This window comes from Bos grunniens, chromosome 5 (genome assembly GCF_055505025.1).
Source record: "Bos grunniens cultivar Pamir isolate PY7600 chromosome 5, Bosgru_T2T1.0, whole genome shotgun sequence".
NCBI classification, from domain to species: Eukaryota; Metazoa; Chordata; class Mammalia; order Artiodactyla; family Bovidae; genus Bos; species Bos grunniens.
The window spans coordinates 66,190,341-66,206,787 of NC_141169.1; the positions used below are offsets into that span (position 1 = coordinate 66,190,341).

At 39.2% G+C, this 16,447-nt stretch overlaps 1 protein-coding gene across 1 annotated transcript in view; it reads left to right on the forward strand.

The window, feature by feature from the left end:
- UTP20 (UTP20 small subunit processome component) overlaps positions 1-16,447 on the forward strand; it is an 86,270-nt gene that overhangs the window by 16,723 nt on the left and 53,100 nt on the right. The window contains exons 15-23 of the mRNA XM_086400962.1: positions 536-641; positions 3,910-4,060; positions 4,747-4,809; positions 5,590-5,748; positions 7,224-7,300; positions 8,050-8,129; positions 8,493-8,736; positions 12,529-12,714; positions 16,033-16,123. Coding sequence (XP_086257088.1) covers positions 536-641; positions 3,910-4,060; positions 4,747-4,809; positions 5,590-5,748; positions 7,224-7,300; positions 8,050-8,129; positions 8,493-8,736; positions 12,529-12,714; positions 16,033-16,123 — 1,157 coding nt within the window. The remainder of the gene's footprint in view (positions 1-535; positions 642-3,909; positions 4,061-4,746; positions 4,810-5,589; positions 5,749-7,223; positions 7,301-8,049; positions 8,130-8,492; positions 8,737-12,528; positions 12,715-16,032; positions 16,124-16,447) is intronic.

Genomic DNA, 16,447 nt, shown 5'->3' on the forward strand with positions numbered 1-16,447 from the left:
TTGCCTTCTCCATATAAAACCAGACTACCTACACAATCTGACTTGGGGGTCATAGTTTGCCAACCTTTGATCTAGATTTAGATGATTATCTAACTAACATAAATTGAGGGGATTATAGATGGTAGCCATTAGATATGTGATTTCTTATAAATTGGAGTCATGAAATCAACTTGAGTTTTATACAAAGATAATTTTTTAGCTTTTAGAAAGTCTAAGTCTGTTCTCCTCAAAAGTTCTAATTTTGATAATGCCAGTCAGTAGAACCATTGAATTTTCTCATCTCAGTTGAAGGGAACATATATTTTTACTCTCTATTTCTGAATATATTTTTCTCTTAAGAAAGTTAAAGACTTGAAACCTCTTTCAGTTCCTTTCTGTTATATTCTGACGTTTGACAGAAAATCCTTTAGAAGGCACAGATTCACTTTAATTTAGGAGCTCTGTATAAATACCAAGTGGTAGATAAATGAGAGGTCTGATAGTTATTGTATCAAAGAAATAAATAATGTGGTCTCTCCTGTTTTTCTGCCTTTAGGAAACTTATTTGTTCTTTGTCAAGCTGTAAATACTCTGCTAGGTTTGGAAGAATCTTCTGAACTTCTTCGTTTGGTTCCTGTGGAACGGGTGAAGAACTTAGTATTGTGAGTAGACATACCTTCCATTCAGCTTAATGATGAATCAGATATAAAGGCTTCTGTGTTTGTGAAATCTTGGATCTGTTTTTTACCTGAGCTGTATTCACATAGCAAATTTATTATCAATTTAAATACTTCAGTTAAAATAAGAACATTTCAGATACAGTCTTTAAAGATGATTCATCTTTGTAAAAGGTACTGTATTGTGCATGTAAATTTATAGTATCACAGGCCGTTACTGGGAGCCATTCAGCTTAGCACCACTTCTAAAGATGAGGCCGTTTGAAATTCTTGTAGTTTGCTTCCGTTTCCAGAGTCTAATCCAATTTATCTCCATGCTTTTAAAAATATATTTGTTCATTTACTTCATTCAATAGTTACTGCTTTTCTCATATACCAGACCCTATTCTGGGCACTGGGAGACACAGTATATGAAACACAAAATTCCCTGCCATCATGGTGCTAACACACTAGTCAACTACGTATTTTAAAATATGTAGCCTGTTGGACAGTAGTAAAGTTGGGATAGGGCGAGTCTGGAGGTTGGGAACAATAGGATTTTTAACTAGGGAAGTCCTTACGAAGAAGGGGGCATTTGAGCAGAATCACAGAAGCAGTAAGGGAGTAAGCCATGGGGATGTTGGGGGCTTGGGGGAGATGTGAGCGCTGGGGCTCCATGCAAGTGCCTGACTAGAGCATCAGGGAGCCACTGTCCCTGAGCGGAGCTAGGAGTGGTAGTAGGCGAGGTGGAGGTGGCGGGCAGAGCTTGACCTCTGGCCATCGCAGGGCCTGGGCTTTTACTCCAGAGTGAAAGGGAAAGCCCTGGGTTTGTTTTTTTTTTTTGATAGGGGAGTGACTCAGGCTGAAGCAGGATCACTCCAGCTGCTATATTGAGAAGAGACTGAAGGAGGATAAAAGAGACCAGTTTGGAGATTTACTGCAATAATACAATCTGGGCAAGGCAGCCCTGTCTCTACTGTTAATTGAATTGCCTCAAATTCCTTTAAGGAGAGAATTTGCTGTCATCCTACTTATCATATTACATATGTTGCCCCCTAACCACAGTTTCTTTAAAATCATCAAAGTTCTCACACTGTGTTCTTTAGTGGGAAGAATTTAAGGCATCTGTGGAGGTTTTGAAACAGAAAGGCACTCATAACAGAGTAGGGTTTGTCTGTCCCCTGCAGAAGGCCAGCTGGTCTCCCAGGCAGGTGCTCTTAGCCTTGGAGGTCTGGAAACCTCTAACAGGAATGGATCAGCTTGGAGGGTGGCGGTGAAAACTCCAGTTGTAAAAGTTGTAGGTGGAGGCCTATGTGCTGATGTGGGCTGGTTGTTGGTTAAGCCAGAGGTTTCACAGCCACGACAATCTGGATTTGAACCTTGTCTCTACTACTTACCAGCTCGATAGCCTTGAGTTAGTTCATCTCCACTTTATTCTCAAAAAGGAATAGCAGTATATCCCTTCTAGAGATTGAATCAAACCCTGAGTGCAGTGATAACTATGCAAATTGCATTTATTGTATTTTTATTTTGTGCTGGTCTCTCTTCTGAGTACTTTCTGTATGTTAATTAATGCAATCTTCACAACTCCCTGAACTGGAGGTACTGTTCACATTATAATATGGGAGAATTAGAGCTCTTAAATAAATTCAGGGGCTTCCCTGGTGGATCAGCGATAAAGAATGCGCCTGCCAATACAGGAGACACAGGTTTGATCCCCTGATATGGGGATGTCCCAAATGCTGTGGAGCAACTAAGCCCGTGAGCCACAGCTACTGAGCCTGTGCTCTGGAGCCTGTGCTCTGGAGCCCGGGAATTGCAATTACTGAAGCCCGCATGCCCTAGAGCTTGTTGCTCCACAAGAGAAGCCACCGTAATGAGAAGCCTGCGCACCACAGCTAGGGTAGCCCATTCTCTGCAACTAGAGAAAAGTCCGTGCAGTAGTGAAGACCCAGCACAACCCAAAAAACGTTCTTAATTAAGTCCAGACTCCTAGGTGCTCAGTACCCACTGCTGCCCTGTTGGGAACCACCATCTCTCATCTGATGACGACATTAGCTTCCTAACAAGGTTCCTTGCTTCCATCCTGGCCCTGCTGCTGTCCGTTTTGTACCCATCAACAGCAGTTCTTTTCAGTTGAAAGAGTACATGTCACTCTTTTGCCAACAACCCTCTGACACTGAATTTTAGCCAGGGGCAATTCTGGAGACTTTTTGATTGTCACAACTGGGGGCTGCCAGTGGGGTCTGGTGGGTAGAGGAGCGTCCTGCAGCGCACAGGACAGGCCTACAACGAAGTCCCTGGTCCACACGACAGTGGAGCCACTGTTGAGAAACCCTGCACTCATGGTATCCAGCTCCCGTGGGATGAAGTCCACAGTCCTCACGGTGTTCCTTGGGGCTCTGTAATCTTAGCCCTGGCTTCTGACCTCATCCCCCATCACTCCTCGTTCTGTCTGTTCCAGCTGGAGTGGCTGCCTCAATTCTGCTCACAGAGGCAGGCACACCTATCTGGGAATTAGCATTGCTGTTCCCTGTGCCTGGAATGCTTTTCTTCCAGGTGTCCTGCAGCTCACTTCTTGACTTCTTCAGTTTCTGCCTTCCGTGACCACCCCTCACCCTCCCCCTCTCCCCCACACCAGCCTTCTCAGTCCAGCCTCCTTTCCCCAATTTGTTTTTGTCCACCATCCTCACCACTGTCATTAATTATTTACTTGTGGGCTATATTCTGCTATTAGAAAAAGGGACTTTTTCCATGGTTTCCTGCTATATCTAGGAAAAGTCACTGGTACATGGTAGACACTCAATACATATTTGTTGGAGGATAGTACACAGTGGTTAAGTGGCTTATTCGGGGTTCCATCTCTGATGGGGATGGGCTGACTACCCTACCCCAGAGCTGGTGTGGCAGCCCCTGCTCTGTACCTCTTCCCTCATAACTCAGTGCCTAGCACATGGAAAACACCCCACAAATATTACATATCCTCTCATATGTCATTGTCATTTATTGCTGAAAAGACAGCATTGGACTTTAGTCACAATACAGTATTATAATCCTATCTCTGCCTCCACTTGGCTGTGTGTCCTTGAGCTTGTGACTCACTATTGCTGAGCCTCAGATTCTTCATGTCTTAAGTGATGCTAAATGTCCACATATAATTTTTACCTGTTCTGTCTTATATTTCCGTCAGTGATAATCTTCTGTGGTTTTTAGTATAGCCTGACTTCTTTGGGGTGTGTGGCACACTTGGGGTCTAATAAATATCTCGTTGCAGAACGTTTCCTTTGGAGCCGTCTGTGTTGCTGTTGGCTGATCTCTATTATCAGAGATTATCCTTATGTGGCTGCAGGGGGCCACTTTCGGAAGAGGCTTTAATGGAATTATTTCCCAAGTTACAAGCAAACATTTCGACTGGTATATCCAAGGTACTGTGGTTTTGTGGTGTATTCTCTGCCTCTCATCTTTTGTTTTTATTTGTATTACCAGGGGTTGTCAAGCTCCTTAATCAGAAAATGCTGCTTTGAGGTGGTTTCTGTTTAAAGCCGTGATTCCTAAACACTGACCTACAAGCTGATTACAGCAGGATTAATTAGGGAGCTTTCTAAAGATATAGATTCTGACTCCCCACAGCCCCAAGTTCTGATTCAGCAGGCATAGGGTTGAAGTAAAATATCTACATGATTTTTCAAAGACTTCTAGGTGATTCTGCTGCTCTTTAAGGTATATAGAAATACCGGAACATGTTATTTATAAATAAGGATCACTAATTTCAATGGAATTAGAAGTTCAGTCAGAATCTTTGCACTTATATTATAGAGATGCTTATAGTGTCATAGTTCAAAATAACAACATGGTTTTATGAGCATGGTTTTATGGTTTCGTTATCTTCTCAGCCTAGTCTGGTCATTAATTGTCCCATGGACCATTTGAGTAAGGTGTTGGTTGGTGTTAGAATATGAAATAAAAAATAGAATAAACATGTATTACTCTGACAAGTGGTAGATGTATCATTTATAATTCCATGAAACTTAACTCTAGCTCTCATTGACTCTATCAGTTTCTTCTTGCATTTCAACTTTGGAGTTTGAAACATGCCTTTTAATTCCCGTAGATTCGACTTTTGACAATAAGGATCCTAAACCACTTTGAGGTTCAGCTTCCGGAATTAATGGAGGTATTTTAACTGTTCATTTTGGATAACTTTTAAAAAAAGTAATATGATATTATTTTTCCTAAAATGATAATTTTGCAGAAAATTCAAATACTATGTAAATATCTATCACAAAATTTGAAGAAAGAAAAATTGTAATTCTTTTTCCCACCCCTTCAGTAAGGCCATCACTGAAAATCCAGTTACTTGGTGACTGTTAGACTTTTGTACATATGTATATAATTTAGTACATACTTATATAATTTAAACAAATGGTGTCACACAGGGTTTTCCATATCAGTTCCTCCAGCCCTACCTCATTTCTTTTGAAGTTTGAATACTGCTCCACGGTTTAAAATGTTGTATTTAACCAGTTCTCTCTCAGTGGATGCTTAGGTGGGTTATTGGTAGTCTTCATCATTTCCAATAATACTGCTGTATACATCCTTACACAGGTATCTGTACAGTAACACAAATGATTGCTTCCAGAAGTAGAAATTACTTCTACTTAGAAATAGAATTGTATAGTAAAAGTATATATACATTTGCTTTATTTTGACAAATGTTGCCAGTCTAGAGATTTTTTTACTTTTCATGCCTGTGCTAGACCTTAAACATAAATTACTGACCAAAAAGTAAGTAGTGTGAAGAAGAAAGAATCATTTACTCCAAAAATGTGTTACTTATTTAATTTAAAACATTAATATATGCCAGTTTTTATCTTTCAGACTTCTGTGCACATTTGATACTCTTTTTGGAAAATAAAAACACTGACGTTCCTCTTGGTTTCCTGTGGTTGTTCAGGATGATGGGCTCTCAGAGCATCAGTCTGTCTTCGCTATACTGCGCCAGGCAGAACTCGTGCCAGCCACTGTGAACGATTACAGAGAGAAGCTTCTTCATTTGAGAAAACTCAGGCATGATGTAGTGCAGTCTGTAGTCCCTGATGGGCCGTTACAGGAGGTAAAACACTTTATTATTTAATTTATACTTTAAGATCTGCCTCACTAGCTTTTTTTATAAAAGGGAAGTATACCAAGTAGAAAAGTGGAGAGAATTTTTTTAAAAAAAGAAATTAAAAAAAATTTTTTAAATAAATTCCCAGCTCTGTTCAGTGTTTTGAGATAAATGACTCTGCAGCCTTTTCAATAGCAACAATACTCTATTATCCTCCCTTCTTCTGAGTGTGTATAGTATGTGAGAATAAGGGAGCTTCCCTGGTGGCTCAGATGGTAAAGAATCCACATGCAATGTGGGAGACCTGGGTTTGATCCCTGGGTTGGGAAGATCCCCTGGAGGAGGGCATGGCAACCCACTCCAGTATTCTTGCCTGGAGAATCCCCACAGACAGAGGAGCCTGGTGGGCTACAGTCCATGAGGTCTCAAAGAGTCGGACACAACTGAGCGACTAAGCACACACAGGGGTAAATAGTAAGTAGGTGGCAGCAGGAGGAGAAATGTCCAGTTAACAGCCAGATACAAAGAATTAAGGCTTTCAAATTGTGGTGCTGGAGAAGACTCTTGAGAGTCTCTTGGTTGGATGGCATCACCAACTCAATGGTCATGAGTTTGAATAAACTCCAGGAGATAGTGAAGGACAGGGAAGCCTGATGTGCTGCAGTTCATGGGGTTGCAGAGTCGGACACAATGTAGCAACTGAATAGCAACTCACCTCCAGATTTTTTCAGTGCAGCAGGATGTCAGCCCTCTACCTTTTCTATGAGGCATTTTCTGTCCATGACCCTTGATGATATATCATGATCCCTTTGGGAAGAAGGCCAGTGGAGGCATTCCCCTTTCTGTCAGAGCAGTTCTGTTCCTAACTTGTTTTGTATGTCCTATGTTATGTTTCACTTGGAAAAGGGTTCTGCTGCTAAAGTAGATACAAGCACCACCCCCCAATAACAGTGAAACTACTATGTTACATGATGCTTCCTGAGCACACGGGGATGCTGGTGACAGTGGTTGTCATTCCAAAAGGGATTGAGAAGACTTCAGATCCTCTGAACTAAATTCTTGATGTATAGTCTTAAGAACTCATATCTGTTCGTGAAGCCTCAGCTGCCACTCACAGAGTACTGTGCTGGATTCTTAGGCACCTGTACTTTCCTGGTTACTGTTCACATTTTGTCTAGTCAGGTGATGGCAATGTTTGTTAGGAATGAGTTTAATCATGAGTCAAATCTGTTTATTCAGATACATTTTTCCTGCATAAACATCTGGAGTGGGTTCGAATACTAGGTTTGCTTTAGTGATTCTTTTCTGTTGAATAGCCAGTGACATTTTGGGGAGAGGAGGAAAATTACTGTAACTGAAATCTGAATTGGTACCAGAAGTTTTTTTTCTTAAAACACAAGCTTCCTTCCAAACCTCAGGTTGTCCTAAGTCAGGATATTTGCATTTCGATGCTGATCTGAACTAGTTCTCTATGATTGCAGGTGCCACTTCGTTATTTATTAGGCATGTTGTATGTAAACTTCAGTGCTCTCTGGGATCCTGTTATTGAACTCATAAGGTAAGCCTGGGTGAAATGGATGAAGCTGTTGTGCTTTCATTACTGCAGAATGATGGAGCCAGTATTGTCCTCCAGGGCATGATTTAAATGACTGGATGTGTATAGTATTTATAGTTACCTTAAAGACACTCTGGGACAAGGTGAAGAAAAGATAAACACTAATTATTCTGTCTGATACCAAGTGTTTGACAAGTCAGGTGTTTTATATATGTTTCTCTGTGCTTTGAAATCACTTTGAGGAACTTCCTCTTTTTACTTTATGTTGCATGTCTATATTATTGAATTTTTTATGGTAACAGTAATATAATAATAAAACTAAAAATTATAATACATAATTTTATTTATATATATATATAAAATCATTGAGCCAAACTTTAATTTAAAAATAAGGACTTCTTAAAACCTTCGCTATCTAGTATCCAAAACCGTTTAATTCTAAAGGACTGTCATAATCATATGAAAAATGCATATGTTGTGTCTCATTTATAGAAATCTGTTCTTTTGTAGGCATTTGTCTTCAGGTGGTCTACCCTTTTTGTCAGATTGGAAATATGTGTGCCCTCTCAAAAGCGTAACTATTAGTTCTAAGTAGTGCAAGCGTTTTGAAAAATAAATATAAAAGTTGCTTATGACTCAATTCAGGGATAACTTAATATTTTAATTATATCCTTTTTTACTTTTTTTTTCCCTATGAGATCTCTCAAAATAAGACCTATATCACATGTTTGTTTTATAATCTTTACTCTTAGTTCTTATGCACATGGAATGGAAAATAAGCAGTTTTGGAAAGTCTACTGTGAGCATCTAGAAAAAGCAGCTACACATGCTGGTATGTAAAGGAATTTAAAGAAGAGAACTGAGGAGTGGGGGGAATGATTGTTTATTAATTATTTTGGCCACGCTGTGAGGCTTGCAGGATCTTAGTTCTTGAACCAGGGGTTGAAACTGTTCTACTTGCAGTGGAAGGGCAGGGTCCTCACCACTAGACAGCCAGGGAATTCCCTCATTTCTGTTGCTTAATTACACATGAAATTGGGAAACAGAAATGAGAAATAAATTATCTTTAATAACCTTTGGATACGCTTTATTGTTTGCTTGTATTACTAGAGAAGGAAATTCCCCCACTGGAAGACATACATAGATGTTATTAGTAATATTTCTCTTCTGGTTATGATGACCTTTTTTCTTTCAGAGAAAGAACTGCAGAATGACACAAGAGATGAGGAGAAGTCTATTGGAGATGCAAATTGGGAGCAGACTCAGGAAGGAAACGTTGGAACTCTTTATCACAAGCAGTTGACATTGAAAACTGACCTTCAGGAAAGACTGGACCACACCAATTTTCGTTTTTTGCTCTGGCGAGCTCTGGCAAAATTCCCAGAAAGGGTAGAGCCACGGTCCAGGGAGCTTTCCCCACTTTTCTTGAGATTTATCAAGTAAGTGTTCTTTGCTAGGAATATGTCCCTAGTAGGGTATGAGGAAGAGAAGGTACAAAGTGAAATTCCCAGATTGGCTGAGTTCTTACATCTGTCATCTTTTCAAATCACTAGCACATCTCTAAAGCACCGGCTCTGTGAATAACAAATAAACTAGTTTTGTTCACTTGTTCTTACATGAATCAAAATCTAACCAGCTCATAAATGGTGTTAAAAAATTCCAGGTTGCAAAGTGAGAAAGGCCGTACTGACTTAGATCAATGCACAGTGGCCTTGTTGTTTCTTGCCCTATTGTTCATTGTTGTTTCGCCTGCCTAGGGCTTAAAAGCACTTTCAGGTAACTCAACCCCAGCCACTCTGTTTTGAACCTCTTGAATGTTTCTCATGACGCTGAGGAATGTGCTCTTAAAGAATAACAAGAACTTTCTGGAGTACTGTTTTACTTTGACTAGATACGCTCTGTGAAGAGTCAGATTGCTTTAAAACGCTAAAGATAAGGGGTGCAGAATATAGAACAGTACTAGTCAATCAAAGGTAAATTTTCCGTTATCATTTTGTTACATGGGAAAATGGTGTAGGGTTGGTTGGGCAGACCACAGACCACGGCCTGCCAGCCTTCCCAAGGAACAGCAGGGTGATCCAGGAAGAAAGTAGTTGGAGGTGAAAGCAAAAAATTTAACAGGAGAATGAATTTGTGTAGGGGCTTTGAAGTGGCAGTAAAGACTTGGGTTTTTATCGTCAGTGGAATAGAAAGCCTTTGGGAAGCTTAAACAAGGATTACGCAACTAATGTTTTCTCGAGGATTTTTCTGGCTTCTGTTTTGAGAATGGACTGTGGGACAGAAGTGGTGAGGGCAGAAGGACTGGGGAGGGGAGTTGGGAGGAGATGGCAAAAATCTGTGCAAGAAATGATGGTGACTTGACCATGGTGGGAGTAATGCAGATGGTGAGAAGTAGTTGAATTCTGGACACTTTTCAGATTTCAATTTAAAACGATACGTTTTTGAAGAATCACAACTAGATTAACCTGAGGCATTTGCTAACATTACATGTAGGATAGGGATTGTGAGTGGTGGGGGTTATGCAGGAAGGAAAAAAGGGAGAAATTAAGTATATCTATAAGGTTTTTTTGGGCCTGAGCAACTGGAAGAAGAAAGTTAACCATTGACTGAGATTGGAAGAAATGCAGAAGTTTGCCGATTTGTGGGGAAGATCAAGAGTTGTTTTGTTTTGTTTTGTTTAAAGACATATTAAGCTTGGGACACTAAACAGACATCTAAGTAGAGATTTCAAGTAGACAGTTGAAGGTGGAGTTTAAAGTTCAAAGGAAAGGTTTGCTTTTAAGATAAGAAATTTGAGACTCATCAGTATATAGATGGATTTTAAAAGTATAGGGAGTGAAGTCACACCTGGGGTGTAAATGTAGGGAGAAAAGATTTCCAAGGACCATCTGCAATATTCAGAGGTTAAGGAACCAGCAAAGGAGTTCAGGAAAGAGTAATAGAAGAACTAAGACCACTCAGTATTTCTTAAAGTAATCAGTGGACTCAGATCTCTAAGACATCAATTAGATGAAGAATAAGAATTGACTTTTGGCTTTAGAATTGACCTTAACAAGAGTTGTTTTAGTTAATCTGATAGGGATGAAAGTATGATTAAAATGGGCTTCAGAGAAAATGGAGAAGAAAAATGGAAATGACAAGGATGGACAGTTCTTGTAGAAAGGAAGCAGACATAGGTGGAAGGAAGTGTGGGAACGGAAAGAGGGCCTTTTGTGGTTTTACTGTTTAACTTAAACAGTCTCTGTATGTAATGCTGGTATGAGTGATCCAAAAGGGGGGGGAAATTAGTCATGCCAGAGGGGGTAAAATCGCTAGAGCCCTGTCTTTGAATAGGTAAGAGGAGAAAGGATCCCATGCATAAATAAAAAGGTTTGCATGAATAATTCATTCTGGGAAAGGTTACAAAGCAAAGATGCACACAAGTCAACAGATACGGTGGTAGTAGTGTGATGATTTTCTCTTTTTCACTCTTTGGGCTTTAATTTATTTCTAGAACGAGAACAGTGACATTTAGCTTCCTTTCCTTGTTTTGAAGATCATGTAAAGTAATGTTTATCATTTGTTTCGTGAATTTCAAGGAGCTGTACCTATGTAAGCTGGTATTAAAGCTGTTAGTAGGACATGAAGTTCCTGTCATGTTGATTTTTTAAGTTTTTCCGTAAAGAAATAAATTACTCCTTAGCCTCATGTAAACGTCTATCTCTAGTAGGGCTAGGTACTGTAGGGGTGGGGATGGAGAGAGGAGGCTGTAACAGGAAGTGAGTCTCTTGAGTTTAAAAAGATAATGACTGAAAAGATATAATTTTTAAAAAATGTTTAAGATTAATTGGCACTTACTACCTGTAACCAATATCTTGATAGATGATCCAAACTAATGGAAAACCCAAGAGTTACCTTTAAGTCTGGCTTTGAAATACATTATAGGCTTTTACTTTTGGGGGGTTATACATTTATACTTTTAAATATTTTTCAAATAATTTGATATTAGTACTAACTGTGAATCCCTTGTAAACATTTTCTAAGAAGCCCAAACCAGCAGCAGGAATGAATGACTAACAATAGAAACAGTATCTTAATAATAGGTGACATTTAATGACTACTTGCTGTGTCTTATAGACCCTCTTATAAGTGCTTTGTATGAACTATCTTAATTAGTAAATGAATGAATGAGCATGCTGTGCTTGGAGGTAAAGGTTAAAAATACGTCATTTGGTTAATTGAGCGTTGAGAGTATAATACAGATGTTTTTAAATAGTGATGGTACAATTTGTAAAGGACAGAGCAACTTTGTTCATTTCATTCATTCAATTCATTCATTTTTTTTTTTTTTTAATTTATTAAGGGAAAGATCCTGCTAGCTAAGAATATAGCATTGAGCATGATAGTGTCTTAGGCCTCCAGGTGTGGTGTAGTGTATTAACCTGTAGTATAGTTTTTCAAGGTGTGTTTGTAGGATGCTGTCCTCAAACATGTGTCAGTATATTTTTGAGTGAGGACTTAGTCGGGCTGATCAGTTTCCTTACATCTATAACCCAGTGTTATACACAGAATAGACAATATAATTGTTAGATTAATGAACCAAAGTGACACAAAAGTAATGCACTGAACAATAGCCTTCAAGGTAATATTAGTTACCTACAACAGTGGACCAAAATTTAAGCTATGGAATTCAGTAACACATACGAACACCAACTGCACAAGCTTAGAGGAGCCAAAACATGAAGCATTACTGATTTTCATTGCCTGGACTTTCCATTCGAGTCTGTCATATTGTGACTTCCCTCAAAAGCAACAGAATTGATAGTCCCCCCTGTCTTACCAGGCCATACCTGGAGGACTGGAATTTGTTGTGGCCCTCTTTTTGAAAGGACATCCTGAAAACAATGTATCTGGGATACACATACAGCATGATTTAAACACTGTAATATAATCTACCCCTACGCACTCCTCCCCGAGTTGTGGTTCCAGAGACAGGGAGGCCGATTTCAGCTTAGTCCAAAATAGACATTTCAGTTATTCTCAACAGTGTAACAATGAAGCAGGCTCTCTTCTGCAGTTAGTGATTGACTTGTCAAATAAGGTCCTTAAGAGAGGCTGAATTTAAATGTTGTAGAAGACCTCCACTAAGGGGCCTCTGGTGTTTCTTCTGTGTGTGAGTCTGTGAACTGGGGGCACACATTTGTCACAAGCATTTAGAATATCTGTCTCTTATCACTCTCTTTCCACTGTAGCAATGAGTATTACCCAGCAGATCTGCAGGTTGCGCCAACCCAGGATCTGCGAAGAAAAGGCAGAGGGCTGGCAATAGAGGAAGTAGAAGAGGAAACTGCCGCCAGAGACGACGACGAGCTGGAGGAAGAGCTGGGGCCCCAAGAGGAACCCGCACAGAAGAAAAAGACAAGAAGAGCTGCGGCAAAGTAGGTTCAGCATTGCTGAAAGGTCCAGGGCTCCAGTCCAGGGTTAGGGTTAGGGAAGGGCAGGAAGAGACCTCGAATGACCGCCTGTGAAGTAGCCAGGAATGAGATGAAATTACTCAGATAATTATTTACCAGACTGCTGCATCTTCCCAGGATTTTCTTTTATAGCCTAAGAAAACTGCTAGTGTTCTGAGTGTTTTTCCTTTGCTTGCTTATTTTTTATTTTTTCTTGTTTAGCTGCAGTGTGTTAGAGTTGAGGGACTTTGGAATCATCTGTTCGTAGCACCTTTTTATAGATGAGAGCCCTGGGGCCTGTAGCAGGTAAATGGCCTTGACCTTTGCTGTTCTCTTCCATAGCACTGGGACATTATGTTTGTGTGCTAGGGGAACACAGAATGGAACATCTTTTCTTTTATAAATAAGGGTGTCAGCACTCTCAACTTTATCTTTTGACTTCTGTCTTGATGACTTTTGGCTTTCTTCACTTTTTCATGCTGTTATATTCTCTTTCCGGCTCTCTGGATTATTCATTTACCTAAATTGTTAGAAATCTTAGAAAAAAGAAGGGACTGTGCTTTCAGCTTACTTAAAGATTGTCTGAATTGAAGTGCCAGGGATTCACCAGATTGGTGCTGCTGTGTTACTGTAACATTTTGCATCTCAATCTCACATGCCCACTTGTTGAGTCTTTCCCATGATTCATCTGTTCGCCTAGCATTTAGCAGTTGTATTGAGGTTCTTCTGCTAATTGCAGAGCTACAGAAATGAACAGTCTTTAGCCTCTGCAGAGCTGGAAGCAGTCTAATGCCTGGTGAAATATTTTAATAGAAGAAATGTTTTTAAAGAAGTTACAGGAGCACAGTAAAAAAGATAATAATAATTCTACCACAAAGGGAAGACTTTTACAAAGAGGAGATCACCTTTGGAGCTGAGAAACAAGTTTACCAGGCACAGGACTTGCTGGCTGATGGAAATAGTGTATAAAGCACAGGGGCGAGAAAGATCATGGCCCAACCTCCCTGCTCTGCCTCTCCACAGCTCTGAGCGTTCTGTCGCCTACTACTTCCCCTAAGACAGAGATTGCTGCGTTTGTCTTTGTGTGCTTCAGCATAACAGCTGGCCAAAGGTTTGTCCTCATACCTGTTTGCTGAGTGAATGAATAAGCTACTCAGGCACTCATACATCCTTTGTTCTTATCCTTGGACCTTTGCTATAGCATTCTTTTTGCAGTGCCCTTGCCTCATTGCTGCCAAGGGAAATTCTAGTCATAACTTCAAGGCCGAGTTCTCACACTGCCTCTTCAGTGAAGCTCTTCCTGTCTTTTAAACTGGAAATTATCTAGTTATCTACCCACCTTCAAACTTCGATAACAGCTCCTCTGGTCAGATGCTGTTCCTTGCCATGGATATTATTTTTTTTTTAATAAATCTTCCATGTAAATTTAAAGCTTTTTAAAGACAATTCCATGTCTTGGTTAATTTCCCTGCCCCCTGTAGCCAAACCTAGAATGTTGCTAGCATTCACCATCATTGAAAGTATAAGTAAATGGATAAACACGTTCTTCTGGAGGCCATCTCAGTATATTCATAGTCCAATTTTATTAACCCGTGGAACATACCCCTTACTGGTAGGTATTTAATGAGAATCTGTAAATTAACTTCTGTTTGTCTCTTGAAGGCTACATGGCACATAAAAAGTACTTAGTAAATGTTGAGGAAAGGAATGTGTGTTTCCATAGATTTTAAAATTGTGTTTTGTAAAACTGCAAAGGCTCAGTGATAAGTAATTACAGAGACATTGTATCAGTCAGAGCTTACTAGAAAATTTGTTGGGCAGGCTGGAAACCGGGGCAGGATTTGATGCTGTAGTCTTAAATGTGAAATTCATAGGGTAGGAGTTCAGTGTGACAGCCTTATGGCAGAATTCCTTTTCTGGGAAACATCAGTTTTTGTTCTTCCAGCTTTCAGTTGACTTGATAAGGCCCACCCACATTATTAAGGGTCATCTCCTTTATTTAAAGTCCACTGGTTGTGGATGTTAACCACATGTACAAGAATATTTTCATCACAACACCTAGATTAGTGTTTTGTTATATAGCTGGGACGGTAATTTAGATTGACACATAAGACTAATCATCACAGGCATTTAGGCTAAATATAATAATAGTGCTTCCCTTACCCCTGTTTTTCTACAATATCTAAAGAGGTCATAATTTCCAACTGTTTTTCTCTATATTAACTAGTAAGACTTTCAGTTTTGCTTTTTTTTTTTTTTTTTTTTTTTTGCCTATTCTTAGGCAAAGAAATGTGTTGTTCCCTAAGCTCTTAAGAACTGAAGTACCACAGCTTGTTTTCTTTAATTCAGTCCTGCAGAAAAGCTGAAAGTCTTGTTCTTAGTTGAGATGAAAAATGAGACGCTGAGACATTCTGTGACTTTTCCCAAAGTCAGCAGCTCAGAATGGCAGAACCACACATGTGGCTTTGTTTCCACCTCTCTTCACTTCTCCCTGCTTAGGTTCTTGAAATAGGCAAATAATATCTCTCAAGATTGTAATTTATTCATTCAGGGTTTTTGTTTTTGTTTTTTTTTAAGTTTTAATACCTCTTTTAAATTATACACAGAGAGAAAACAGTTTTCTCAAGTGTTTTTAAAGCCTCACAGAATCTTAAGTATTAGGAAGTTGAACATGTAAATGTAGTAGAAGCTCTCTGCTCATTCTGTTTTGATGGTACCGTTTATTTGAAGGCAACCCCATCTTCAAATTTAAATTCCAACCGCAGAACATTGTTCTGTCTTTCTGTTTCTTGGTAAGCAAGAGCCATGGTTATCCAAACTTGGACCTCTGTTGCCTGACATCAGTTTTTATGTTATATGAAAGTGAGGAAGCGTAGTATGTTCCACTTTCCTGTCTACTGCATAAAAACTAGACAGAAAAAAAAGGATCATTCCAAAAATCATCTGTGTTCAATTTTGGAATATGTTAGTGTTTTGATTACTTTCTTTCTATATTTGCTTAACCATATGTGTTTAAACCATTCTAAGCACATCCTGAATGATTTTCTGAGGTTGGGAGCCTGAATTTCAGAGAAGGGCCTGCCTGAGATTTGGAATTTCTGGAGAATGATTTCCTAAATTCAAGTAATTAAAACTTGCTAGTGTAATTAACAGTGAAACTGTATTTGAGATGTTTAGAGTACTTGTCAGAGAAAACTGGTAGATACTATCATCTTACAAAAATAATGTCTGTTTTTATTTCTGGTTTTTCTTTTTTCTGTTTTTCTCTCTGTATCTTTTGTTTGTTTGTTTTGTGCATTTTAGGCAGCTAATTGCTCATTTGCAAGTTTTCTCTAAGTTTTCAAATCCACGAGCCTTATATCTGGAATCGAAATTATATGAGCTGTATCTTCAGGTAAGTAAAATTAATTCTTGTCACTGTAGTTAGTTGTGAACTTTTCTCTACCATTTTCTTTACCCAAATAACTTCTAGGTTTTCAGTAATTGTTGACTAGGGCTGATTTCTACATTTTAAATATATATTTTTTAACTAACAGATACTGTCTATACCTTGAGAAACAGTTTTAGACAGTACTGACTTAGTGGATTTTAAAGAAATTGAGGGTGACTAAACAACAGACTGGTTCCAGATAGGAAAAGGAGTACGTCAAGGCTGTATATCGTCACCCTGCTTATTTAACTTATATGCAGAGTACATCATGAGAAATGCTGGACTGGA